Raw genomic sequence first — 27034 nt, forward strand, 5'->3', positions numbered from 1 at the left:
GAGCCGCCGCGCCCTTTCAGCACCCGCAGGTCTGGACAGCTCCCTCCCCGGGGCAGGGGCAGGCCGCGAGGGGGGGGGGGCGCGTCTTGGGAAGGCCCGGCGGGCGGGCGGGGGTCGGGAGGGTGCCCTCGCCTGGAGCTGCGCGCTGCACCCCCAGGGGACCCCAGCCCGCAGCCCCCTCCCCTCCCCTCCCCTCCCTTTGGGCAGGGTCCCAGCAGCTGGGGCTTCCCCGTCTCTGAAAGGGAATGGCTGTTGGGTCGGGAGGGAAGGGAAGGGAAGGGAAGGGGGGGTGGAGTCCAAGCGCTGCCCCCGGAGCGGGAAGAGCCCCCGGCCGGCCAGCCTTCCCCACTTTGACCGAGGCTGCACCCCCTCCCCATAGGCCGGACTCCGCAAGGCCCAGAACCCGGGCCCCAAAGAAGCGGCATTGGCGGGGCCTTGTCACTTTAGTATAGAAATGCTTTCAGGAATATGTAATCTTACCTATTGTTTTATTTATTTAAAGCATTTATTAGCCACCCTCCTTTCATTAGGGAGCTCAAAACTGTTTACTAGATCTAAAGTGCGTAAAACAGAGTCTATAAAAATGCATTGAACTAAAATTAAACCCCGCGATTTCGGAGGGCTTTCAGCTCTCTTCAGCTGCCTCCGAAAGGCTGCAGGAGAGGGGGGCCAGGTGGACCTTCCACAAATGTCCTTCCATAACTGTGGGGCTGCCACTGAGAAGCCCCCCCTCCCACGTGGAACAGGCTGCAGTTCCCTCTGTCCCCCAGGGCCGCTTCTCCTTCTAAAGCAGGTGGGGCTCGGGGCTTCCTGGGGGAAGGAAGAGGGAGGGGTGAGGCTGGGCCTCCTTGGGGTGGGGTGGGGGTCATTGTCCATTGCTTCTTCCCAGCCGCCTAGGGCAGCTCCTACCTCATAAGAACCCACCCGTTCACCTGAGGCCAGGATCAGAGGAGGGGAAGGGAAGAAAAGGGAAGAGGAGAGCTGCCCCATCCATGAAGGGACCTCAGAGGCCATCTAGTCCCACCCTTGTTCAAGGCCATGCATTCCTACCCGTCTTAGCCTGGGGGCCCTTGAGAGGGAGAACCCTGCCCCCCACAAGTGGTTAGTAGTGTCCCACTGACATCTCCCCTGCCCCACAGCTTAAGGCCCCCGGATTTAGTCTGTCTCTGCAGAGCAGCAGAGAACGAAGAGCCCTCAGCCTCTCCCATGGGACAAGTGCTGAGTTCAGCAGCCGTGGCCTCCCTCAGCCGCCTCTGTCTTCCCCAGGAGAAGGGAGGCAGGCAGCAGGTCCTGGAGGGGAACTGGGCAAGGAGTTCTGCTGGCTGTGGGGCATCGGAGTCACTCCCAGCCCCTCTGGCCGAAAGACTCTGCGGGGAGAAATGTTGGGCGCTAGACTCGGGCATTCTGCCTGCTGGCAAGCTGAGCTCTGCTCAACAGCCCGGCTGCATTTATAACAAGAGTCATACACATCACAGTAATCTTCACCACAGCCCTGTTTGGTAGGCCAAATGCTACCCTGATGGCAGAGGGAGGGGCTGAAGCTGAGAGGGAGAGAGCTCTAGATAGACCCAGGTGGGCGGCTGTGTTGGCCTGGAGCAATAAAGTTGGAGTCTCGTAGCCCCTTAAGCCCAACAAACTTTTATTCAGAATAAAGCAGTAGACAAGGGCACCTTTAAGACCAACTAAGTTTTATTTGCATGCTCTTAAGCAGACTTCATCAGGCTAAATGGGAATGGCAAGCAGCAAATTTTAATATAAGCAGGCAGTGAGTTGGTATGTGGAATCATGGGAATGTTTTTAGCAGATTAAAAGAATCACAAATAGGGATCTGTGTTAAGAACATAAGAACATAAGTGAAGACATGTTGGATCAGGCCAATGGCCCATCCAGTCCAACACTCTGTGTCACACAGTGGCAAAATTTTTTATATATACATACACACTGTGGCTAATAGCCACTGATGGACCTGTGCTCCATATTTTTATCTAAACCCCTCTTGAAGGTGGCTATACTTGTGGCCGCCACCACCTCCTGTGGCAGTGAATTCCACATGTTAATCACCCTTTGGGTGAAGAAGTACTTCCTTCTATCCGTTTTAACCTGTCTGCTCAGCAATTTCATCGAATGCCCACGAGTTCTTGTATTGTGAGAAAGGGAGAAAAGTACTTCTTTCTCTACTTTCTCCATCCCATGCATTATCTTGTAAACCTCTATCATGTCTATCATGTGCTTGTCCGTGTTAGAACAAAGCAGGGCTGAAACAACACTGGAGGGTGATAAAAAGCAGGCTGCTGTTGTAGGTGCGAAGTGCCATAAATCTAGGTAACATTCTGGCTTTGTTAGTTTAAACAGAGGGCATGGTTTCTCAAGGGGTTATAACGTTCATTATAGTTTGCCATTCGAAAAAAAGGAAGACATTAAAATACAGTGTTTGCAATATGCAATAAGTATATGCAATAAGGCATTCGGAATGTAAGCTGCCGTGTGCATGCAGCCTTCTTCAGGTGGGGAATGAGGTACAGTGAGCAGAGCTACATACAGCTGGTGGGGTTTAGAATGCAAAGTGGTACAAAGTTAAAATCCAATAGCAGAATAGTCAAATTAACAAATTCGGAACACTTTTGATCTGGGTCGAATTAGTGTGGGAAACCAATAAAAAAGTAATATGTCAGAATGGGAGAATGAAGGCGAGAGTGTCGTAAAGCAATAAATGGAGGCTGTTCATTGCTCTGTTGCTTGCAACTCTGGGTTAAACTGAGGACATGACTTTCACAGAGGTGTTCCTGTCCACCTAATTTGCTTTTTAACCTGCAACATACATTATAAGCATCGTTCTAGTTTGCCATTAGAAAAAAATACATTAAAATATAGTGGAAGATGAGTTTAGTATATGGAGAGAGAGAGACAGAGGGGGGGGGGGGCGGTGCTGGCCTCCCAGACAGAGGGACACAGGTGTGGTGAAATCAGCTTACAGGATTCCTCTTAAACAATTATTCTAAGCACTTATACCTCACCTTTCCACATGGCTGGTGATACCCCCACCGTAACAGGGTCTCCAGGACGCTGTACCAGGCAAAATGGGGAGATAATTCAAAGAGGGGCTCAGTGAGTGGGGGTAGACTCGAAAAGCCTGTTTCCCACCAAGTTCCCCCCACCCCCAAAATATGCAGCTGCTCCTGCTGAGGAAATATGAGGGCCTTTGGCCTGTGGCCTCCCCGCATCCCAAGCTCTACAGGAACAGGCCTTTTCACGGCTCCACTAATTGACAGAAACCAGAAGCCTCTGTTTCACTCCGGCAACAGTCCCATCAATCAATTAACATCCACAAAGCAAACTCCACTTAATTAGCCAGGCCATCTGGGTGTTTCCTTTCTCTCTAGCCCTCCCTGGAGGGCTTGGCTGTCCTCCCCAGTTCCACAAGGTGGAAAGGCACGGAGAACTTTCGTCTCCCACCCCCAAAATACAAACTCAAGGGCATCCAGTGGAGCTGATGGGAAGGAGGTTCAGAACAAGCAACACCGAATACTTCTTTACACAGAGCCTGATTAAAAGGTGGAACTCACTGCCAGAGAATGCAGTGATGGTCATCGGAATAAAAGGGGATTAGATTCATGGAGGAGAGGTCTATCTAGGGCTGCTAGCCATGGTGACTAAAGGAAGCCTCCACGTTCAGAAGCAGTCCTCCTCTGGATCCCAAAACCAGCAGGCAACCTCAGGGGGAGGCCTCGGGCTCTCTGCCCTGTTGCTGGCCCTGCAGAGGAACTGGCTGGCCACTGTGAGAGACAGGAGGCTGGACTAGATGGACCCTCCCTGGTCTGACCCAGCAGGGCTCTTCTGATGTTCTTCTCAGGGGAAGGCTTCTGCCTCTCTGCCCTGTTGTTGGCCCTGCAGAGGAACTGGCTGGCCACTGTGAGAGACAGGAGGCTGGACTAGATGGACCCTCCCTGGTCTGACCCAGCAGGGCTCTTCTGATGTTCTTCTCAGGGGAAGGCTTCAGCCTCTCTGCCCTGTTGTTGGCCCTCCAGAGGAACTGGTTGGCCACTGTGTGAGACAGGAGGCTGGACTAGATGGACCCTCCCTGGTCGGACCCAGCAGGGCTCTTCTGATGTTCTTCTCAGGGGAAGGCTTCAGCCTCTCTGCCCTGTTGTTGGCCCTCCAGAGGAACTGGCTGGCCACTGTGTGAGACAGGAGGCTGCACTAGATGGACCCTCCCTGGTCAGACCCAGCAGGGCTCTTCCGATGTTCTTCTCAGGGGAAGCCCTCGGCCTCTCTGCCCTGTTGTTGGCCCTCCAGGTCACTGTGTAAGACAGGAGACTGGACAAATGGACCCTCCCTGGTCTGACCCAGCAGGGCTCTTCTGAAGTTCTACTCAGGGGAAGGTCTCAGACTCTCTGTCCTGTTGTTTGCCCTCCAGGGGAACTGGCTGGCCACTGTGAGAGACAGGAGGCTGGACTAGATGGACCCTCCCTGGTCGGACCCAGCAGGGCTCTTCTGAAATTCTACTCAGGGGAAGGTCTCAGACTCTCTGCCCTGTTGTTTGCCCTCCAGGGGAACTGGCTGGCCACTGTGAGAGACAGGAGGCTGGACTAGATGGACCCTCCCTGGTCAGACCCAGCAGGGCTCTTCTGATGTTCTTCTCAGGGGAAGGTCCTCAGCCTCTCTGCCCTGTCGTTTGCCCTCCAGAGGAACTGGCTGGCCAGTGTGTGAGACAGGAGGCTGGACTAGATGGTCCCTCCCTGGTTGGACCCAGCAGGGCTCTTCTGAGGTTCTTCTCAGGGGAAGGCCTCAGCCTCTCTGCCCTGTCGCTTGCCCTCCAGAGGAACTGGCTGGCCACTGTGTGAGACAGGAGGCTGGACTAGATGGTCCCTCCCTGGTTGGACCCAGCAGGGCTCTTCTGAGGTTCCTCGCAGGGGAAGGCCTTGCCCTCTCTGCCCTGTTGTTGGCCCTCCAAAGGAACTGGTTGGCCACTGTGTGAAACAGGAGGCTGGACTAGATGGACCCTCCCTGGTCTGACCCAGCAGGGCTCTTCTGCGGTTCTTCTCAGGGAAGGCCTCGGCCTCTCTGCCCTGTTGCTGGCCCTCCAGAGGAACTGGTTGGCTGTCATGGCTGCTGTGTGAGACAGGATGCTGGACTAGATGGACCCTCCCTGGTTTGTATTTCTCCCATGGGATACAGGGAATTGGGCAAAGGAAACTCTGGCTCTTTCCTTCCTTCCCCAGGGGACTGGGTGAGAAGCCTTAGCCAATAGAAGGGAGGCTTGGCTCAGTAGCTCTGCTGTGCGATTGAGAGAGCCTGGAAAAATAAGCTCTGCCTCTCCCCCTTCCTCCCTCATTCAATGGAGAAAATAGAGGTTTTGCTCTGTAGCTCCTGTGCGATTGAGCAAGCCTTGCAAAGCAAGCTGTGATGCAGAAGGAAGCAAGAGAGTGGGAGAAGGAAGCAGATGACAGGCAGTTGCTCAGGGGGCCTGATAGGAGTCCTCTGAGGGCCAGATTCATACCCCAGACTTAATGTTTGACACCCCTGCACTAGTGAGTTCTAGAAGAAGAGGTGGTTTTGATACCTTGCTTCTCTCTACCCTCAAAGTGGCTTATAATTGCCTTCCCTTCCTTTCCCCACAACAAGCATCTTGAGAGGCAGTTGGGGCTGAGAGAGTGCTGAGAGAACTGGGACAGGCCCAAGGTCAGGCAGCTGGCTGCATGTGGAGGAGGAGTGGAGACTCAAACCCAGCTCTCCATATTAGAGTCTGCTGCTCTTAACCACTATGCCAGGCTGAATGCCTTTTTGTGGGGCTCAAAAACTGTGGGCAGAGTCAGCTGGGTGCCACAGGGAGCACGATTCATTGTGAGCAGAGCTGGCTGAGAAATCACTTCTTGTTCCTGCAAAATTAATGGGTTGCTTGACTTCCCGGGAGCTCAGCTCGAGAGAAATTATTTGGATAACGGATGTTCTCAAAAATGTGCCAAGGAAGCTGTCTTTTCATGTAAGGCCGAGGCCCAGGACTTCTTCGACTGTCTCTCTGTGTTTGTATATATCCCCTGCACAACATGGCAACATAGCCAGTTAACAACTTGCATAGTCAGTTAAAAGCCAGTTCTGCTGTCAGGGTTTTTAAAAATATCCCTCTTTGGCCTTGAATACCTTCCAGAGGTCCCGCAAGGCAGATTTGGTGTGAACGGCCCGCCCTGCAAAGAGAGAAGGTGTCCACAGAAGCGGAGCCTGTGAATCCATAAAACGGCACGTGATGTTTGCAGAGGGGGTGGCGGGAGGGCTGCCTGAAGTCTTTTTTCCTCACATCCAATTTTAGTGCAACGCTGAGGGCGGTTTGGTTTCACCCACATGCGAATGAGCCCCTGGGACATACAGTATTCTGCCTCTCCGGCGCCATCTGCTGAGACTGATTTGGGCGGGGGGGGGGGGAGTCTCACAGATGTCCTGGAAGTCGGCAGGCTTCCCATCCCCAAACAGAGCTCCAGCGTGCCTTGGGGGACCCTCCCAGAGGACCCCGGACACCATTTTCACTTTCAGCAGCCAGTCTCCAAACTTCTCCATCTCTTCTTCCCTGGCAGGCAGAAAATGGGCCGGTGCTCAGTCCAGAGTCCCACAAGGAAGCCTCCAGGAAGCCAGAAAGCTTTTTCGTGTTATCCAAATGCTTGCCGTCCCTCTCCTTTTGTTAACAAAAGGGTTCTGCTAGCAGTACAGCTTGCCCCAGATCCAGCTAGGCTGGCCCAGGGATCCTGGAGGGTTTTCGCCTTCCTCTGGGCATAGGGCAGAGTTCACTGGAGGGGAGGGGAAGAGGAGCTGTGGATGTCTGGCATTGTGCAGGGGTTTGGCCTCAGGCCTGTAGCTAACCAGAGCGCCCCCCCCCCACCCGACAGTTTTTTGGGACTCCTCCCCCCATCCCAGGGCCGCCCCTCCCACTCCAGTGCAATTTAATTTAATTTCATTTTATTGGCTGGCTACAACACCAACCCCAAATCAGACTTTTCCCTGCAGCCACTGTGGCCGGACCTGCCTGTCCCACATTGGTCTTGTCAGCCACCAGGGAGCCTGCAGCAGACGTGGACTACTGCACCTTTCTTAAATCTTCGTTCGCGAAGCCAAGCTGAGAGAGAGAGAGAGAGATTGGCTGGCTCTAAATCACACAGGGGGAGAAAGAGGGGTGGCCCACAGCCTCTCCACCTTCCTGCTCTCACCCCCTGGCCCTCCCATGGCCCCCTTCCCCCCGCGGCCCCTAGCTACAGGGTTGGTTGGACTAGATGACCCTTTGGATCCTGTCCACTTCTGTGTTTTTGTGATGTTGGGACTTTTCAGTTTACGAAAGAGATGACTAAGGGGGAGGGGGGGTAGACATGATAGAGGTTTATAACATGATGCATAGGGTGGAGAAAGTTGGCCAAGAGAATATCTTGTTCAGATCACATGAAGTGATGGTATCACTTTACTCTGCTCTGGTAAGACCTCACCTGGAGTCTTGTGTTCAGTTTTGAGCACCACATTTTAAGAAGGATATAGACAAGCTGGAACGGGTCCAGAGGAGGGCAATGAAGATGGTGAGGGGTCTGGAGACCAAGTCCTAGGAGGAAAGGCTGAAGGAGCTGGGGATGTTTAGCCTGGAGAGGAGGCAGCTGAAAGGTGATAGGATCACCATCTTCAAGGACTTGAAGGGCTGTCATAGAATCATAGAGTTGGAAGGGACATCCAAGGTCATCTGGTCATCTAGAGGATGGCGTGGAATTGTTTTCTGTGGCCCCAGAAGGTAGGACCAGAACCAATGGATTGAAATTAAATCCAAAGAGTTTCTGGCTCAACATTAGTTAGAACTTCCTGACCGTTAGAGCGATTCCTCAGTGGAACAGGCTTCCTCCTCGGGAGGTGGTGGGCTCTCTTTCCTTGGGGGTTTTTAAACAGAGGCTGGATGGCCATCTGACAGCGATGAAGATCCTGTGAATTTAGGGGGAGGTGTTTGTGAGTTTCCTGCATTGTGCAGGGGTTGGATTAGATGACCCTGGAGGTCCCTTCCAACTCTATGATTCCTGACCGTTAAGAGTGTGGTTCCTCAGTGGAACAGGCTTCCTCCTCGGGATGTGGTGGGCTCTCCTTCCTTGGAGGTTTTTCAACAGAGGCTAGATGGCCATCTGACAGCGATGAAGGTCCTGTGATTTTAGGGGAAGGTGTTTGTGAGTTTCCTGCATTGTGCAGGGGGTTGGACTAGATGACCCTGGAGGTCCCTTCCAACTCTAGGATTCTCTGGTTCTTCCTCTTCCAAAATAGTAAAACTGGAGGGCATCCAATGAAGCTGATAGGTAGTAAATTCAGAACAAACAAAAAGGAATACCTCTTTATGCAAAGAGAGGTGAAAATGTGGAATTCACTACCGGAGGATGTCGTGATGGCCACAGGCATAGACAAGGGGTTTAGATGGATTCATGGAGGATAACTCTCTCAATAGCTGCTAGCCAGGGAGATAACTGAGGGGAACCTCCACATTCAGAGGCATTAAGCCTCTAAATCCCAGAGCCAGGAGGCAACATCAGAAGAAAACCTTGACCTCTACACCCTGTTGTTGGCTATCCAGAAGAACAGGTTATGTGAGACAGGAGGCTGGACTAGATGGACCCTCTCTGGTCTGATCCAGCAGGGCTCTTCTGATGCTCTTCTCAGGGGAAGGCCTTGGCCTCTCTTCCTTGTTGTTGGCCCTCCAGAGGAACTGGCTGGCCAATGTGTGAGACAGGAGGCTGGACTCAATAGGCTCTCACTGGTCCAGCAGGACTTTTCTGAGGTTCATCTCAGGGGAAGACCTCAGCCTCTCTGTCCTGAAGTTGGCCCTCCAGAGGAACTGGCTGATAGGAGGCTGGACTAGATGGACCCTCCCTGGTCTGACCCAGAAGGGCTCTTCTGATGTTCTTCTCAGGGGAAGGCCTCAGCCTCTCTGCCCTGTTGTTGGCCCTCCAAAGGAACTGGTTGGCCACTGTGTGAGACAGGAGGCTGGACTAGATGGACCCTCCCTGGTCTGACCTAGCAGGGCTCTTCTGATATTCTTCTGAGGGGAAGGCCTCAGACTCTCTGCCCTCCAGAGGAACTGGCTGGCCACTGTGTGAGACAGGAGGCTGGACTAGATGGCCCCTCCCTTGTCTGACCCAGCAGGGCTCTTCTGATGTTCTTCTCAGGGGAAGGCCTTGGCCTCTCTGCCCTGTTGCTGGCCCTCCAGAGGAACTTGTTGGCCACTGTGTGAGGCAGGAGGCTGGACTAGATGGACCCTCCCTGGTCTGACCCAGCAGGGCTCTTCTGATGTTCTTCTCAGGGGAAGGCCTTGGCCTCTCTGCCCTGTTGCTGGCCCTCCAGAGGAACTTGTTGGCCACTGTGTGAGGCAGGAGGCTGGACTAGATGGACCCTCCCTGGTCTGACCCAGCAGGGCTCTTCTGATGTTCTTCTAAGGGGAAGGCCTCAGACTCTCTGCCCTCCAGAGGAACTGGCTGGCCACTGTGTGAGACAGGAGGCTGGACTAGATTGACCCTCCCTTGTCTGACCCAGCAGGGCTCTTCTGATGTTCTTCTGAGGGGAAGGCCTCAGACTCTCTGCGCTCCAGAGGAACTGGTTCGCCACTGTGTGAGACAGGAGGCTGAACTAGATGGACCCTCCCTGGTCTGTTCCAGCAGGGCTCTTCTGATGTTCTTCCCAGGGGAAGGCCTTGGCCTCTCTGCCCTATTGCTGGCCCTCCAGAGGAACTGGATGGCCACTGTGTGAGACAGAAGGCTGGACTAGATGGACCCTCCCTGGTCTGACCCAGCAGGGCTCTTCTGATGTTCTTCCCAGGGGAAGGCCTCAGCCTCTCTGCCCTGTTGCTGGCCCTCCAGAGGAACTGGGTGGCCACTGTGTGAGACAGAAGGCTGGACTAGATGGACCCTCCCTGGTCTGACCCAGCAGGGCTCTTCTGATGTTCTTCCCAGGGGAAGGCCTCAGCCTCTCTGCCCTATTGCTGGCCCTCCAGAGGAACTGGGTGGCCACTGTGTGAGACAGAAGGCTGGACTAGATGGACCCTCCCTGGTCTGACCCAGCAGGGCTCTTCTGATGTTCTTCCCAGGGGAAGGCCTCAGCCTCTCTGCCCTGTTGCTGGCCCTCCAGAGGAACTGGGTGGCCACTGTGTGAGACAGAAGACTGGACTAGATGGACCCTCCCTGGTCTGACCCAGCAGGGCTCTTCTGATGTTCTTCCCAGGGGAAGGCCTCAGCCTCTCTGCCCTGTTGCTGGCCCTCCAGAGGAACTGGGTGGCCACTGTGTGAGACAGAAGGCTGGACTAGATGGACCCTCCCTGGTCTGACCCAGCAGGGCTCTTCTGATGTTCTTCCCAGGGGAAGGCCTCAGCCTCTCTGCCCTATTGCCGGCCCTCCAGAGGAACTAGGTGGCCACTGTGTGAGACAGAAGGCTGGACTAGATGGACCCTCCCTGGTCTGACCCAGCAGGGCTCTTCTGATGTTCTTCCCAGGGGAAGGCCTCAGCCTCTCTGCCCTGTTGCTGGCCCTCCAGAGGAACTGGGTGGCCACTGTGTGAGACAGAAGGCTGGACTAGATGGACCCTCCCTTGTCTGACCCAGCAGGGCTCTTCTGATGTTCTTCTGAGGGGAAGGCCTCAGACTCTCTGCCCTCCAGAGGAACTGGTTTGCCACTGTGTGAGACAGGAGGCTGGACTAGATGGACCCTCCCTGGTCTGTTCCAGCAGGGCTCTTCTGATGTTTTTCCCAGGGGAAGGCCTTGGCCTCTCTGCCCTATTGCTGGCCCTCCAGAGGAACTGGGTGGCCACTGTGTGAGACAGGAGGCTGGACTAGATGGACCCTCCCTGGTCTGACCCAGCAGGGCTCTTCTGATGTTCTTCCCAGGGGAAGGCCTCAGCCTCTCTGCCCTATTGCTGGCCCTCCAGAGGAACTGGGTGGCCACTGTGTGAGACAGGAGGCTGGACTAGATGGACCCTCCCTGGTCTGACCCAGCAGGGCTCTTCTGATGTTCTTCCCAGGGGAAGGCCTTGGCCTCTCTGCCCTATTGCTGGCCCTCCAGAGGAACTGGGTGGCCACTGTGTGAGACAGGAGGCTGGACTAGATGGACCCTCCCTGGTCTGACCCAGCAGGGCTCTTCTGATGTTTTTCCCAGGGGAAGGCCTCAGCCTCTCTGCGCTGTTGCTGGCCCTCCAGAGGAACTGGGTGGCCACTGTGTGAGACAGGAGGCTGGACTAGATGGACCCTCCCTGGTCTGACCCAGCAGGGCTCTTCTGATGTTCTTCCCAGGGGAAGGCCTCAGCCTCTCTGCCCTATTGCTGGCCCTCCAGAGGAACTGGGTGGCCACTGTGTGAGACAGGAGGCTGGACTAGATGGACCCTCCCTGGTCTGACCCAGCAGGGCTCTTCTGATGTCCTTCTCAGGGGAAGGCCTCAGCCTCTCTGCCCTGTTGTTGGCCCTCCAGAGGAACTGGCTGGCCCCTGTGTGAGACAGGAGGCCTGACTGGATGGACCCTCCCTGGTCTGACCCAGCAGGGCTCTTCTGAGGTTCTTCTCAGGGGAAGGCTTTGGCCTCTCTGCCCTGTTATTGGCCCTCCAGAGGAACTGGCTGGCCACTGTGTGAGGCAGGAGGCTGGACTAGATGGACCCTCCCTTGTCTGACCCAGCAGGGCTCTTCTGATGTTCTTCTGAGGGGAAGGCCTCAGACTCTCTGCCCTCCAGAGGAACTGGTTCGCCACTGTGTGAGACAGGAGGCTAAACTAGATGGACCCTCCCTGGTCTGACCCAGCTGGGCTCTTCTTGTATTCTTATGTAGGAGCTCCATGAATCTCACTGCTAACTAGCTGTCTGGTGAGCCAATCCCCTTCTCACTGTCCCTCCACTAGGCTTGTTTCTGGCCCCTCAACTTCCCCATCAGCCGCTGGAAAGCATATTCTGGCAGGGAGGGAGGGAGGAGCTGGCTGGAAAACTGCAGAGCAAGCAGGGACAGGAGATTGGTTCCCCTGGGCCAGCTGATCCCCAGTGCCAGAGTGAGGGTTCCGGCCCAAACTGCTGGGCTCTCAGTTTTCAATGCTGCCCCCTGGTGGTGCCAGAAGTCCATTGCTCTCACAATTAAAAGCCTCTTGTTTGCTGAACCGCTTACTTGTCTCTGCTATCCAGTGTGATGTTTTGTATTCCTTGGATGGGGTAGACTGACATCCTCCCCCCCAGCCAAGATCCCCAGCTTTAGACTACCTTGGCTGGGCCCACTGTGGGAACGGGGAGCTGCTATTAGGGCGAGAGGGCTTAGCAGAAAACTCGACAGTGGACTACTACCGGTATTCATAGGATCATAGAGTTGGAAGGGACCTTCAGGGTCATCTAGTCCAACCCCCTGCACAATGCAGGAAACTCACAAACACCTCCCGCTAAATTCACAGTATCCTCATTGCTGTCAGATGGCCATCTAGCCTCTGTTGAAAAACCTCCAAGGAAGAAGAGCCCACCACCTCCCAAGGAGGAAGCCTGTTCCACTGAGGAACTGCTCTTAACAGTCATAGAATCCTAGAGTTGGAAGGGACCTCCAGAGTCATCTAGTCCAACCCCCTGCACAATGCAGGAAACCCACAAAGACCTCCCCCTAAATTCACAGGATCCTCATTGCTGTCAGATGGCCATCCAGCCTCTGTTGAAAAACCTCCAAGGAAGGAGAGCCCACCACCTCCCAAGGAAGCCTGTTCCACTGAGGAACTGCTCTTAACAGTCGTAGAATCCTAGAGTTGGAAGGGACCTCCAGGGTCATCTAGTCCAACCCCCTGCACAAGGCAGGAAACTCACAACCCCCTCCCCCTAAATTCACAGGATCCTCATTGCTGTCAGATGGCCATCTAGCCTCTGTTGAAAAACCTCCAAGGAAGGAGAGCCCACCACCTCCTAAGGAGGAAGCCTGTTCCACTGAGGAATTGCTCTAATGGACAGGAAGTTCTTCCTAATGCTGAGCTGGAAACTCTTTTGATTTAATTTCAACCTATTGTTTCTAGTTCTATCTTCTGGGACCACAGAAAACAATTTCACACCATCCTCTAGATGACAGCCCTTCAAGTACTTGAAGATGGTGATCCTGTCACCTCTCAGCCGCCTCCTCTCCAGGCTAAACATCCCCAGCTCCTTCAGCCTTTCCTCATAGGACTTGGTCTCCAGACCCCTCACTATCTTCGTCGCCCTCCTCTGGACCCATTCCAGCTTGCCTAGATCCTTCTTCAAGCATTCTGTAACTGACCTCTTGTCGTTTGAGACTGAATATCCTTTGATTTTTGACACTTGACATCCAACAGTATTTGATTGTTTCCTGTCAGGTTTTGAAAGCAAAAGGCAAAGTCAGGATCTTGTTATTTTTTAGCCTGCCCCCTGGGCTGGAGACTCTGCCCCACAATAAGGCCCATCCCTGTCTGGGGTGCTGGGTGAAAATCCTGGTGGCCATTTGAGGGTCCTCTAGGAACAAGCTGGGGGCGGGGGAGAGACTCCAAGTGCCAGAAAGTACAAGGTATGATTAAAAAGAAAAGATATTACAATAGGATTCCCCCTAGGGTTGTCAACCTCTCGGTGGGAGCTGGAGATCTCCTAGAATTACAGCTGTGCTCCAGACTGGGAGCAGTGGAAGAGGGGGTGTGTGAAGGGGGCACCCAAAGGGGACCCGTTTGCCCTGACTGGCATCGCGGACATGGGGGCGAGGACAAAAGGGAGCCCCCCTAAGCGATGCCCCAGGGCTAACCTCCCTCCTGGCTTCTTGTGTTTCCCTGCAGGCAGCCGGGAGTTGGTTCGGGGGCTCTGGGCCCCTGGATGCTAACATGGCCAAAGAGAATGCCGCTTTCTCCACCGTTCCCGAGACCCCCGTGGCCGAGTCCAAGCCCCCTCTCTCTTCCCACCAGCTCAAGCCAGCTGCCTTGCGGCGTCTCGGGGAGGAGCCGGAGAAAGCGGAGAAGCGGAAGGGGCGCCAGCGGTACGTGGAGAAGGACGGCAAGTGCAACGTCCAGCACGGCAACGTGATCGAGACCTACCGCTACCTGACGGACATCTTCACCACCCTGGTGGACCTGAAGTGGCGCTTCAGCCTGCTGGTCTTCATCTTGGCCTACGCCATCACCTGGCTCTTCTTCGGCCTCATCTGGTGGTTCATTGCCTACTGCCGGGGCGACCTGGACCACCTGGGGGAGGAGGAGTGGACCCCCTGTGTCAAGAACCTGAACGGCTTCGTCTCCGCCTTCCTCTTCTCCATCGAGACGGAGACGACCATCGGCTATGGCTACCGGGTCATCACAGACCAGTGTCCCGAGGGCATCATCCTGCTGCTCCTGCAGGCCATCCTGGGCTCCATGGTCAACGCCTTCATGGTGGGCTGCATGTTCGTCAAGATCTCGCAGCCCAACAAGCGAGCGGAGACGCTGGTCTTCTCCTCCCACGCCGTGATCTCCCTGCGGGACGACCGCCTGTGCCTCATGTTCCGCGTGGGCGACCTGCGCAACTCCCACATCGTGGAGGCCTCCATACGGGCCAAGCTGATCAAGTCGAAGCAGACCCAGGAGGGGGAGTTCATCCCCCTCAACCAGACGGACATCAACGTGGGCTTCGAGACCGGCGACGACCGCCTCTTCTTGGTCTCGCCCCTCATCATCAGCCATGAGATCAACGAGCAGAGCCCCTTCTGGGAGATCTCCAAGGAGCAGCTGAGGAAGGACGAGTTTGAGATCGTGGTCATATTGGAAGGGATGGTGGAGGCCACAGGTAGGCGCCACTCAGGCTGCGCAGGGGGTCTCAGAAGGAGTTGGTGTTTACTGCCCTCTACCTGAAAGAGCCTCAGAGTGCCCTACTATCGCCTTTTGGTGAGAGCCAGTCTGGTGTAGTGGTGAAGTGCGTGGACTCTTAACTGGGAGAACCGGGTTTGATTCCCCACTCCTCCACTTGCACCTGCTGGAATGGCCTTGGGTCAGCCATAGCTCTCGCAGGAGTTGTCCTTGAAAGCGCAGCTTCTGTCAGAGCTCTCTCAGCCACACCCACCTCACAGCTAGGCCTCTTTCTGGGCCCACAGCCATGGAGGAGAGGCCAGGGGCAACGAGAGAGGGGGGCTTTGGGGAGGGCTTTCTGTGGGAAGGTTTTCTGTGCAGTGGTTAAATGCATGAGCTCTTATCTGGGAGAGCCAGGTTTGATTCCCCACTCCTCCACTTGCACCTGCTGGAATGGCCTTGGGTCAGCCAGAGCTCTCACAAGAGTTGTCCTTGAAAGGGCAGCTTCTATCAGAGCTCTCTCAGCCCCACCCACCTCATAGGGTGTCTGTTGTGGGGGAGGAAGGGAAAGGAGATGGTAGGCCACTTTGAGACTCTGTCCTTTAAAGGGCAGCTTCTGGGAGAGCTCTCTCAGCCCCACCTACCTCACAGGGTGTCTGTTGTTGGAGGAGAAGATAGAAAAGATTGTGAGCCACTCTGAGTCTCTGATTCAGAGAGAAGGGCGGGGTATAAATCTGCAGTCTTTTTCTTCTTCTTCTCCTTTCCCTTCCCCTCCCCACAACAGGCACTGTTGCGGAAAAAAATAAAATTGGTTCCCTTATGTTAACAACCCATGTCAATTTTTACTGTTTGAAGCACTTAGAAATTGTTGGAAGCCAAAGTCTGTAGAGCTAACTGCTAGAAGAAAAGTTGGTCAGTAACAGAGAGTTATCTGAGGACAAGTGCAGACGTAGAAAAAATGATTCTGGCAGAAAAGATGTTGAAGTTAGTTAGTGGGAACAGATCAGATAAGGAGAAGGTTCTCATCAGATCGCAGCTGATCCCACCATGAAATCGAAAGATAGATGGACATTGGCAGGGGTGAGAGACCATAAAAAGAAAATCCTGCATCAGCACCTTTGAGGCAGGTGCGGCTGAAAATGCTCAGAAGGAACTGTGACTAGCCCAAGGTCACCCAGCTGGCTGTATGTGGAGGAGGAGGGAATCATACCCAGTTCTCCCAGATAAGAGTCCACATTCTTAACCATGACACCACACTGGACTTCAGAGTCTTCTTTGAGAAAGCTAAAAGTGGACTCCAAATGTGGAACTGCAGCTTGTTCTTGGGCCCCGTGCTGAGCCTATGAGCCAGGGCCCCTGTTTTGAACCCTGATGGCTTCCCTGTGTAGAAGGGGGGCAGAGCTGAGGGGCAGAGGGCTGCAGGATCCTCTCCTACCAGATGCCCCTGGTGCCAATGGCAGACTGGGCAGCCATCGGTTGGCTATGCCCCCCCCCCCCAGGGTAGACCATCTGGCACTAACCAAAGCCCTGGGCTGCTGGATCATGTGGGAGGGGCTCCCTGAAGAGGTGGGAGGGGCTCCCTGAAGAGGTGGGAGGGGCCCATTCCTTGGAGCTCTTGCTATTTGCCGGGGCTTTCGAGGGGGCGTGAATGACAGGCATCTTTGGAGGGGAGAGGGGAGGGATTTGGACCTTTCTGGTTTATCTTTGGTTTCAGCTGGGGGTGTTATTGTCTGCCCCCTAGAACCGAGAAGAAAGGCAGGAGATTAATAATTTAATCTATAAATAAAGCGTGAGAGGCTCCCAGGCAGTCCTGTAGCTAAGACTCATAGGGGAAGGGGGCCACAGGGGGGCCATCGGGGTGAGAGCAAGAAGCTATAGAGGGTGGAGGCCACCACCCCTCCCCCTCCCCCTCCAGTGTGATTTAAATGGCAGGTCAGCTCCGATTCCCCTTCGACCTTTCCTGGGGCTTAGTGGTCACCTGCAGTGTTCAACTCCCATCTCCAAAGTTCCAAAGAAGGCTGATTTGTATCTCTGCACTCCCTCCCCATTTCCCTGCTTTCCTGTGCCCCTCCCCAACCGGGAACAGCAAGGCTTGCACATGCTGGCTGGGGGAGACATGTCCTGGCCTCCCTCCTCCCTCCCCACCCCGAAAGGACTCTAGCTGCCCTTGCAGCCTGTGCAATCGAGGGGCCTCTCCCTCCTCCCACCCACTCAAGAACTTACCGTTCAGGCTCATGGTGGTGGAAAACAGGGCAGTGCGTGGAGCCCCCCGCTCTTCATGGCCAGACTAAGGGCCACTGGGATCAGGGGGTGGGGCTGGCTGGCTGCCCACCCAACTTTGGAAATCTGCCCCCCCCCCCAATTCTGCTCAGAGTGCTTCAGGGGAGAGCTTGCTGGCGCCGCTGCCTGCTTAGGGTTGCCAAGTCCAATTCAAGAAATATCTGGGGCCTTTGGGGGTGGAGCCAGGAGACTTTGGGGTGGAGCCAGGAGACTTTGGGGGCGGAGCCAGGAACGAGGGTGTAACAAGCATGATGGAACTCCAAGGGAGTTCTGGCCCTCACATTGAAAAGGACAGCACACCTGTTTAAATGCCTTCCTTCCATAGGAAATAATGAAGGATAGGGGCACCTTCTTTGGGGGCTCATAGAATTGGACCTCCTGGTCCAATCGTTTTGAAAATTTGGGGTTACTTTGAGGAGGGGCACTGGATGCTATACTGAAAATTTGGTGCCTCTACATAAAAAAAAACAGCCCCCCCCCGAGCCCCAGATACCTGCAGATCAATTCTCCATAATTTCCTATGGGAATAAGTCTCTATACGGAATAATGGAGTTCCCAGCAAAAATTTCTCTCCCCTCCCCCCGCTTTCTGATGACCCTGAAGCGGGGGGAAGGCCTCCAAACTGGGGGATCCCCTGCCCCCACCTGGGGATTGGCAACCCTATGCCTGCTTCATGTGCTGAGGTGATCAGAGGGAGGGGTCCCCAGTGGGAGGGGGGAGCCAAGGCTTGGGGAGGGGGCCCGTGAAATCCACAGGGAGGCTGGGCCCTCTGGGAGCCATAGGGCACAACAGGCCTGCTCTCAGGGCAGCCTGCCAGCCCCTCCAGTGGGAAAGGAGCAGGGGCTCAGAAAGGCCTGGACCCACCCCCCTCTTCCCACCCAAAGAAGCCCCACAGAGCGAGGTGACCAAAGGTGCCTCGAAGGAGCGTCTGATGGTTCCTTGTGTCCGGGTGCCCTCAGTGTATTGTAGCATGCCTCCCCCCCCCCCCAGTGGGTTTTTACTTCTGCTCCAGAGGCTTCTGGTTTCATAGAGAGCTGGCCTAGACGACCCCATTAAATGAAAAGTGGAGGGGTCTGATGGGAGGCATCAGTTCCTTGACCCCCTCTGGGTGGCGGGAAGAGGAAGTCTGATCAGCAGTTCTCTGCAAGGGGGCTCCATGTCCCTCCCCACATCGCTGGGTCTGATGAGTCTGGAGGAATGTGGGGCTGGAGAAATCACCCTGACCTGTGATCTTTCAACAGAAGTCTAGTGTCCAGATCACATGAAGTGATGGTATCGCTTTACTCTGCTCTGGTAAGACGTCACCTGGAGTCTTGTGCTCAGTTTTGGGCACCACATTTTAAGAAGGATCTAGACAAGCTGGAACGGGTCCAGAGGAGGGCAACGAAGACGGTGAGGGGTCTGGAGACCAAGTCCTATGAGGAAAGGCTGAAGGAGCTGGGGATGTTTAGCCTGGAGAGAAGGCGGCTGAGAGGTGATCTGATCACCATCTTGAAGGGGTGTCATATAGAGAAACATAAGAGAAGCCATGTTGGATCAGGCCAATGGCCACTCCAGTCCAGCACTCTGTGTCCCATAAGAACATAAGAGAAGCCCTGTTGGATCAGGCCAATGGCCCATCCAGTCCAACACTCTGTGTCACATAAGAACATAAGAGAAGCCATGTTGGATCAGGCCAATGGCCCATCCAGTCCAAGACTCTGTGTCACATAAGAACAGAAGAGAAGCCATGTTGGATCAGGCCAATGGCCCATCCAGTCCAAGACTCTGTGTCACATAAGAACATAAGAGAAGCCATGTTGGATCAGGCCAATGGCCCTCCTGTCCAATACTCTGTGTCCCATAAGAACATAAGAGAAGCCATGTTGGATCAGGCCAATGGCCCATCCAGTCCAATACTCTGTATCACACAGCGGCCAAAAAACCCAGGTGCCATCAGGAGGTCCACCAGTGGGGCCAGGACACTAGAAGCCATCACATTGTTGTCCCTCCCAAACACCAAAAATACAGAGCATCACTTGCCCCAGACAAAGAGTTCTAACAATACACTGTGGCTAATAGCCACTGATGGACCTCTGCTCCAGATGTTTATCCAACGCCCTCTTGAAGCTGGCTGTGCTTGTAGCCGCCACTTCCTGTGGCAGTGAATTCCTTGTGTTAATCACCCTTTGGGTGACTTCCTTTTATCTGTTCTAACCTGATTGCTCAGCAATTTCATTGAATGCCCACGAGTTCTCGTATTGTGAGAAAGGGAGAAAAGGACTTATTTCTCTACCTTCTCTATCCCATGGTGCAGAGTTTTCTGTTGCCCGAGAATGTCAGACCAGAACCAATGGGTTGAAATTAAATCAAAAGAGTTTCTGGCTCAACATTAGGAAGAACTTCCTGACAGTCAGAGCAGTTCCTCAGCCTTGGAAGGCGGTGGGCTCTCCTTCCTTGGAGGTTTTTAAACAGAGGCTAGATGGCCATCTGACAGCAATGAAGATCCTGTGAACTTAGGGGGAGGCATTTGTGAGTTTCCTGCATTGTGCAGGGGGTTGGACTGGATGATCCTGGAGGTCCCTTCTAACTCTAGGATTCTATGATTCTAATTCTTGCTCAGAGCCATTCTTTCTCTCCCTCTCTCCCTCTCTCTCTTTCTAATGTCACAGAGCTTCTGATGGTGGAAGGCCAGGGTCCAGAGGCTTCCTTGAGAGTCCCTCCAGCTCTGGCTGGGTTTTCCTCTTCTGCGGCCTTCAATGTTTTCTGGCAGGGTGGCCTTGTTCAGTGAGCCTTGTCTTAGAGAGGGTGTGTGTTTGTGCGATACGGATGCTGCTGCCCTGTAGGTGGCACGAGGGGGGGTGTCAAAGAAGCAGAAGCCCCCCACCAATGCTGGACCTCTGGGCTTTGTTCCAAATGTGTTGGGGGGGGGGAGAGGAGGTGTTTCTCCCTGGTCCCCTCCCCCCACCTGCTCCAGGAGGGTTGGGAAGTCGGCTGACCCTCCCCTCCCCGCCTCTGCACTTTGCTCTCTCACTAAAAATCCCGCTTTCCTCCCACCACCACCACCCTGAACTCCTGGCACAGCATAAGCCGAACTCCATTTACAAAGTCTTCTCTCAGATGTCTCCGTGCTTCATGCCCTCCTCACCCGCCCACCCGCCCGTCCCCTGCTGCGTGGAGTGGCAGAAGCCTCCTGTTCCCATAGCACCCAGCTGGGCCTGAAAGGCTGCTTGCTAGCCAGCTCCCAAGCCCCGGGTGGGGCAGGCAGAGAGAGGCAAAGGCAGGCCCGAGCCAGGAAGCCCCACAACACAAGCCTGCAGATGCTGGCGCACGGAGTGATCTGAACTCAGAACCTGGGAGGAGGAGACCAGAGGGACTGCATGGCCCCTCCATTTCAGTCTTCAGTTAGGCCTCTTTCTGGGCCCACAGCCATGGAGGAGAGGCCGGGGGCAATGAGAGAGGGGGGCTTTGGGGAGGGCTTTCTGTGAGAAGGTTTTCTGTGTAGTGGTTAAGTGCATGGGCTCTTATCTGGGAGAGCCAGGTTTGATTCCCCACTCCTGCACTTGCACCTGCTGCAATGGCCTTGGGTCAGCCAGAGCTCTCACAAGAGTTGTCCTTGAAAGGGCAGCTTTTGTCAGAGCTCTCTCAGCCCCACCCACCTCACAGGGTGTCTGTTGTGGGGAAAGGAAAAGGAAAGGTTCCCTGTGCAAGCACCAGTCGTTTCCAACTCTGGGGTGATGTTGCTTTCACAACGTTTTCAAGGCAGACTTTTTACGGGGTGGTTTGCCATTGCCTTCCCCAGTCATCTATGCTTTCCCCCCAGCAAGCTGGGGACTCATTTTACCGACCTCGGAAGGATGGAAGGCTCGAGCCGGCTACCTGAAAACCCAGCTTCTGCTGGGGATCGAACTCAGGTCGTGAGCAGAGCTTAGGACTGCAGTACTGTAGCTTTAACACTCTGCTGTGTTAACAGACACAGGTCTATTGTGGTGAGGGGAGATAAAAGGAGATTTTGAGCTGCTCTGAGATTCAGAGTATTGGGTGGGATATAAATCTACAGCCTTCTTCATCTTTTTAACTTGGGGACCTCCTACCATTTCTGAGTCTCTCCCAGCACTGAGGTGGCCGTTTGAGCATTTGTTGTGTGGCTCCTCTTATTTTTGCCCCAGCCTGTTTGGGAACTTCTGAACTATGCTCTGTCCAAAGGCAGCCTCCCTCCCTCCCTCCCTCTGCAGCCAGACGGACGAGTGGTTTTATTGCTGCCTGGGACAGTTTTATTGCTGAACAATGGCTGAGTCCAGCAGCACCAACAAACTTTTAATTCTGGAGAGAAGTGTTTTCTTGTGAAAGCAGAAAGTACACAAAAGCTGGTGCCTGACTGGACTCAGACTTTGTTCTGTTGCTTCAGAGCAACACGGGCACCCACCGGGCCCCAGCTTTATTACTGGTCATTGTTCCCGTTTGATGAGCCGCTCTCCTGGGGAAGAGAGGGCCACACTCCAAGCAACAAATGAAGAACAGCTTTGCTGGATCCAGTCAGAGGTCCAGCAAGCAACTTGGGCCCCCCTCCCAGGAAGAGCACAGGTGGGCAGCCGTGTTGTCTGAAGCAGTAGAACAAAGCAGGAGTCAAGTCACACCTTTAAGGAAGGAAAGAGAGAGATCGCCAGGGCTTTATTTGATGTAGTGGATAGCCAGTTTGGTGTAGTGGTGAAGTGTGCGGACTCTTTTCTGGGAGAACCGGGTTTGATTCCCCACTACTCCACTTGCACCTGCAGGAATGGCCTTGGGTCAGCCAGAGCTCTCTTATCTGGGAGAACCGGGTTTGATCCCCCCTCCTCCACTTGCACCTGCTGGAATGGCCTTGGGTCAGCCAGAGCTCTCTTTTCTGGGAGAACCGGGTTTGATTCCCCCCCTCCTCCACTTGCACCTGCTGGAATGGCCTTGGGTCAGCCAGAGCTCTCTTATCTGGGAGAACCAGGTTTGATCCCCCCTCCTCCACTTGCACCTGCTGGAATGGCCTTGAGTCAGCCAGAGCTCTCTTATCTGGGAGAACCGGGTTTGATCCCCCCTCCTCCACTTGCACCTGCTGGAATGGCCTTGGGTCAGCCAGAGCTCTCTTATCTGGGAGAACCGGGTTTGATTCCCCCCCCTCCTCCACTTGCACCTGCTGGAATGGCCTTGGGTCAGCCAGAGCTCTCTTATCTGGGAGAACCGGGTTTGATCCCCCCTCCTCCACTTGCACCTGCTGGAATGGCCTTGGGTCAGCCAGAGCTCTCTTATCTGGGAGAACCCGGTTTGATTCCCCACTCCTCCATTTGCACCTGCTGGAATGGCCTTGGGTCAGCCAGAGCTCTCTTATCTGGGAGAACCGGGTTTGATTCCCCACTCCTTCACTTGCAGCTGCTGGGATGGCCTTGGGTCAGCCAGAGCTCTCTTATCTGGGAGAACCGGCTTTGATTCCCCACTCCTCCACTTGCAGCTGCTGGAATGGCCTTGGGTCAGCCAGAGCTCTCTTATCTGGGAGAACCGGGTTGGATTCCCCACTCCTCCACTGGCAGCTGCTGGAATGGCCTTGGGTCAGCCAGAGCTCTCTTATCTGGGAGAACCGGGTTTGATTCCCCACTGCTCCACTTGCACCTGCTGGAATGGCCTTGAGTCAGCCATAGCTCTCTTATCTGGGAGAACCGGGTTTGATTCCCCGCTCCTCCACTCACACGTGCTGGAATGGCCTTGAGTCAGCCATAGCTCTCTTATCTGGGAGAACCGAGTTTGATTCCCCACTCCCCCACTCGCACCTGCTGGAATGGCCTTGAGTCAGCCATAGCTCTCTTATCTGCGAGAACCGAATTTGATTCCCCACTCCCCCACTTGCACCTGCAGGAATGGTCTTGGGTCAGCCAGAGCTCTGGCAGAGGTTGTCCTTGAAAGGGCAGCTGCTGTGAGAGCCCTCTCAGCCCCACCCACGTCACAGGGTGACTGCTGTGGAGGGGGGGAGAGATAAAGGAGATTGTGAGCCACTCTGAGACTCTTCGGAGTGGAGGGCGAGATATAAATCCAATATCTTCTTATCATCTTCTACTTTATTTGTAGAAAAAGCCCAGCAGGAACTCATTGGCATATTAAGCCACACCCCCTGACACCAAGCCAGCCGGAACTGTGTTCCTGGGCATTCCTGCTATTTAAAAAAGCCCAGGAGACCGCCCTCCCCAGCCCTGGATGGTCAGAGACAGAGACAAACTACCCTTGAACAACAAGGAGAGTCCGTCTGCCTCTTGTGACTAAAAGCCAGCCGTTTGGGAAACTTGTTTTCCAGGGCCTTAGCCTTCCCGGTTAGTTTGTTAATCTTCCTTTACCTTATCTGGATCGTGGGGTTCAAGGCAGCTTACCAAACTGATAAAGTACATCAATTTTTTTAAAAAACATACAAACCGAAATTTAAAAGCACAGTTCAGGCCTGCCATCAAAGTTAGATCTGACCTGGAACACCCAGGCAAGCTGGATCTCAGCCAATCTTGGAAGCCCACCAGAGCCTGCCCTGGTTGGTAGGTGGAGGAGGAGAGTCCGCCTACAAGTATCAGGGCTCTAATGCAGCGGCAGGCAATGGCAGGCCACCTCTGCACCTCGCTCACCTTGGCTTGGAAACCCTACAGGAAAACCCTAAGTTGGTGGTTTAGGGTGGTAAGAACCAGAGAGGATTGTGAGGAACTCCAAAGGGATCTGTTGAGGCTGGGTGAGTGGGCGTCAACATGGCAGATGCGGTTCAATGTGGCCAAGTGCAAAGTAATGCACATTGGGGCCAAGAATCCCAGCTACAAATACAAGTTGATGGGGTGTGAACTGGTAAAGACTGACCATGAGAAAGATCTTGGGGTCGTGGTAGATAATTCACTGAAAATGTCAAGACAGTGTGCATTTGCAATAAAAAAGGCCAACGCCATGCTGGGAATTATTAGGAAGGGAATTGAAAACAAATCAGCCAGTATCATAATGCCCCTGTATAAATCGATGGTGCAGTCTCATTTGGAATACTGTGTGCAATTCTGGTCACAGAACCTCGAAAAGGATATTATAGCATTGGAGAAAGTCCAGAGAAGGGCAACTAGAATGATTAAAGGGCTGGAGCACTTTCCCTATGAAGAAAGGTTGAAACACTTGGGACTCTTTAGCTTGGAGAAACGTTGACTGCGGGGTGACATGATAGAGGTTTACAAGATAATGCATGGGATGGAGAAAGTAGAGAAAGAAGTACTTTTCTCCCTTTCTCACAATACAAGAACTCGTGGGCATTTCATGAAATTGCTGAGCAGACAGGTTAAAACGGATAAAAGGAAGTCCTTCACCCAAAGGGTGATTAACATGTGGAATTCACTGCCACAGGAGGTAGTGGCGGCCACAAGCATAGCCACCTTCAAGAGGGGTTTAGATAAAAATATGGAGCAGACGTCCATCAGTGGCTATTAGCCACAGTGTATGTGTATATATAAAAATTTTTGCCACTGTGTGACACAGAGTGTTGGACTGGATGGGCCGTTGGCCTGATCCAACATGGCTTCTCTTATGTTCTCATGTGACACAGAGTGTTGGACTGGATGGGCAACTGGCCTGATCCAACATGGCATCTCTTCTGTTCTTATGTGACAAAGAGTGTTGGACTGGAGGGGCCATTGGCCTGATCCAACATGGCTTCTCTTCTGTTCTTATGTGACACAGAGTGTTGGACTGGATGGGCCACTGGCCTGATCCAACATGGCTTCTCTTCTGTTCTTATGTGACAAAGAGTGTTGGACTGGAGGGGCCATTGGCCTGATCCAACATGGCTTCTCTTCTGTTCTTATGTGACAAAGAGTGTTGGACTGGAGGGGCCATTGGCCTGGTCCAACATTGCTTTTCTTCTGTTCTTATGTGACACAGAGTGTTGGACTGGAGGGGCCACTGGCCTGATCCAACATGGCTTCTCTTATGTGACACAAAGTGTTGGACTGGAGGGGCCACTGGCCTGATCCAACATGGCTTCTCTTATGAGACACAGAGTGTTGGACTGGAGGGGCCACTGGCCTGATCCAACATGGCTTCTCTTATGTTCTTATGATGCCCCCCCCCCCAAAAAAGCAGCTATAACTAAATGTGGTTCTGAATAAAACTGTCTTCAGCTGCCTCCTGTTGATTGAAAGTTAGGAGTGCATCCCAGGGGAGGTTGTTGCACATTCATGGGGCTGACACTGAAAAGGCCTTGTCTTGTATGTCCACCAGGAAAGCTTCTTTGAGGAGGGCCTTTCCTCATAATCTTAATTCCCAGAGAGGGCCCTATGCGGGAAGACAGTCCTTCAGATCCCCTGGTCTCAAATCCAGAGCTCACAGCCAAGCAAGGGAGGAGATCGCCACCCAACCTGCCCACCAAGAGACATTCATAGAGATGCCATTTCTCTTGTACAGGACAGAATCCACCAAGAAGTTGGGTTGCCAGGTCTGTGTTGGAAAATACCTGGAGATTTGGGGGTGGATTCCGGAGAGGGCGGGGTTTGGGGAGGGGAGGGGTTTCAGCAGGGCACAGGCCCATAGAGTCCACCCTTCAGAGCAGTCCAGAGAAATGGATCGCTGTTGCCTGAAGAACAGTTGTAAGAGCGGGAGATCTCCAGGTCCCACCTGGAGGCTGGAAATCCTCCAAGAAGTTCTCTTCCATAAGTCTCTTCACAAAGTAATTACATTATGGAGGTAATTATGGCCATGATCATAGACAGCTTTAGAAGGGAGGGAGGCTCTCAGATAGTTTCATGGAGGAAAAGTCTATTGGTGGCTACTAGCCAGGGTGACTAAACGGAACTGACGAGGTAAAAGAGTCAAGCTGACCCTTAGACAAGACGCTGGACTAGATGGACCCTCACTAATCTGACCCAGCAGGGCTCTTCTGATGTTCTTCTCAGGGAAGGCCTCAGCCTCTCTGCCCTGTTGTTGGTCCTTCATAGGAACTGGTTGGCCACTGTGTGAGACAGGAGGCTGGACTAGATGGACCCTCCCTGGTCTGATCCAGCAGGGCTCTTCTGATGTTCTTCTCAGAGGAAGGCCTCGGCCTCTCTGCCCTGTTGTTGGCCCTCCAGAGGAACTGGCTGGCCACTGTGTGAGACAGGAGGCTGGACTAGATGGACCCTCCCTGGTCTGATCCAGCAGGGCTCTTCTGATGTTCTTCTCAGAGGAAGGCCTCGGCCTCTCTGCCCTGTTGTTGGCCCTCCAGAGGAACTGGCTGGCCACTGTGTGAGACAGGAGGCTGGACTAGATGGACCCTCCCTGGTCTGATCCAGCAGGGCTCTTCTGATGTTCTTCTCAGAGGAAGGCCTCGGCCTCTCTGCCCTGTTGTTGGCCCTTCAGAGGAACTGGCTGGCCACTGTGTGAGACAGGAGGCTGGACTAGATGGACCCTCCCTGGTCTGATACAGCAGGGCTCTTCTGATGTTCTTCTCAGAGGAAGGCCTCGGCCTCTCTGCCATGTTGTTGGCCCTCCAGAGGAACTGGCTGGCCACTGTGTGAGACAGGAGACTGGACCAGATGGATCCTCCCTTGTCTGATTCAACACTTTGACCTTCCAGGGCTGTTTGGGTGTTCTTTGAGGAATGGGGTTCTTAATCATGCCCCTCCCAGCTCGAGTCCCAGTGTGGTGATTCTGCCCTCTCTGAATCTGACAATGTCTCTTCTGTGTCGCAGGGATGACATGCCAAGCGCGGAGCTCCTACCTGATGGATGAGGTTCTCTGGGGCCACCGCTTCATGTCTGTCCTCTCCCTCGAGGACGGGTTCTACGAGGTGGACTACAACAGCTTCCACCAGACCTTCGAGGTGCCCACCCCCAGCTGCAGCGCCCGGGAGATGGCCGAGGCCGCCGCCCGCATGGACGCTCACTTGTACTGGTCTATCCCCAGCCGACTGGACGAGAAGGTGGGCGACCCCACGGAGAAGGCGGAAGAAGGCAACAAGGAGAGGAACGGGAACCTCGCCAGCTTGGAAAGCGAGTCGAAGGTTTAATGGGGGCTGCCGCCAGGTG

The 27034-nt window shown here is 54.1% G+C and overlaps 1 protein-coding gene across 1 annotated transcript; it reads left to right on the plus strand.

Moving 5' to 3' along the window:
- KCNJ9 (potassium inwardly rectifying channel subfamily J member 9) lies at positions 1–27034 on the plus strand. Its single transcript, XM_060256653.1, has 3 exons — positions 1–29; positions 13767–14745; positions 26699–27034. The coding sequence occupies exons 2-3, from the start codon at positions 13812–13814 to the stop codon at positions 27013–27015; spliced, it is 1251 nt and encodes a 416-aa protein (XP_060112636.1). The 5' UTR covers positions 1–29; positions 13767–13811; the 3' UTR covers positions 27016–27034.

The sequence above is a fragment of the Heteronotia binoei genome, chromosome 1, assembly GCF_032191835.1.
Source record: "Heteronotia binoei isolate CCM8104 ecotype False Entrance Well chromosome 1, APGP_CSIRO_Hbin_v1, whole genome shotgun sequence".
NCBI classification, from domain to species: Eukaryota; Metazoa; Chordata; class Lepidosauria; order Squamata; family Gekkonidae; genus Heteronotia; species Heteronotia binoei.

Bases quoted from the DNA above. Each gene is read 5' to 3' on its own strand.
- KCNJ9 (XM_060256653.1), top strand. From the start codon at position 13,812: ATGGCCAAAGAGAATGCCGCTTTCTCCACCGTTCCCGAGACCCCCGTG. The intron at 14,746-26,698 runs GTAGGCGCCACT...TCTGTGTCGCAG, and splicing joins AGGGATGGTGGAGGCCACAG to GGATGACATGCCAAGCGCGG.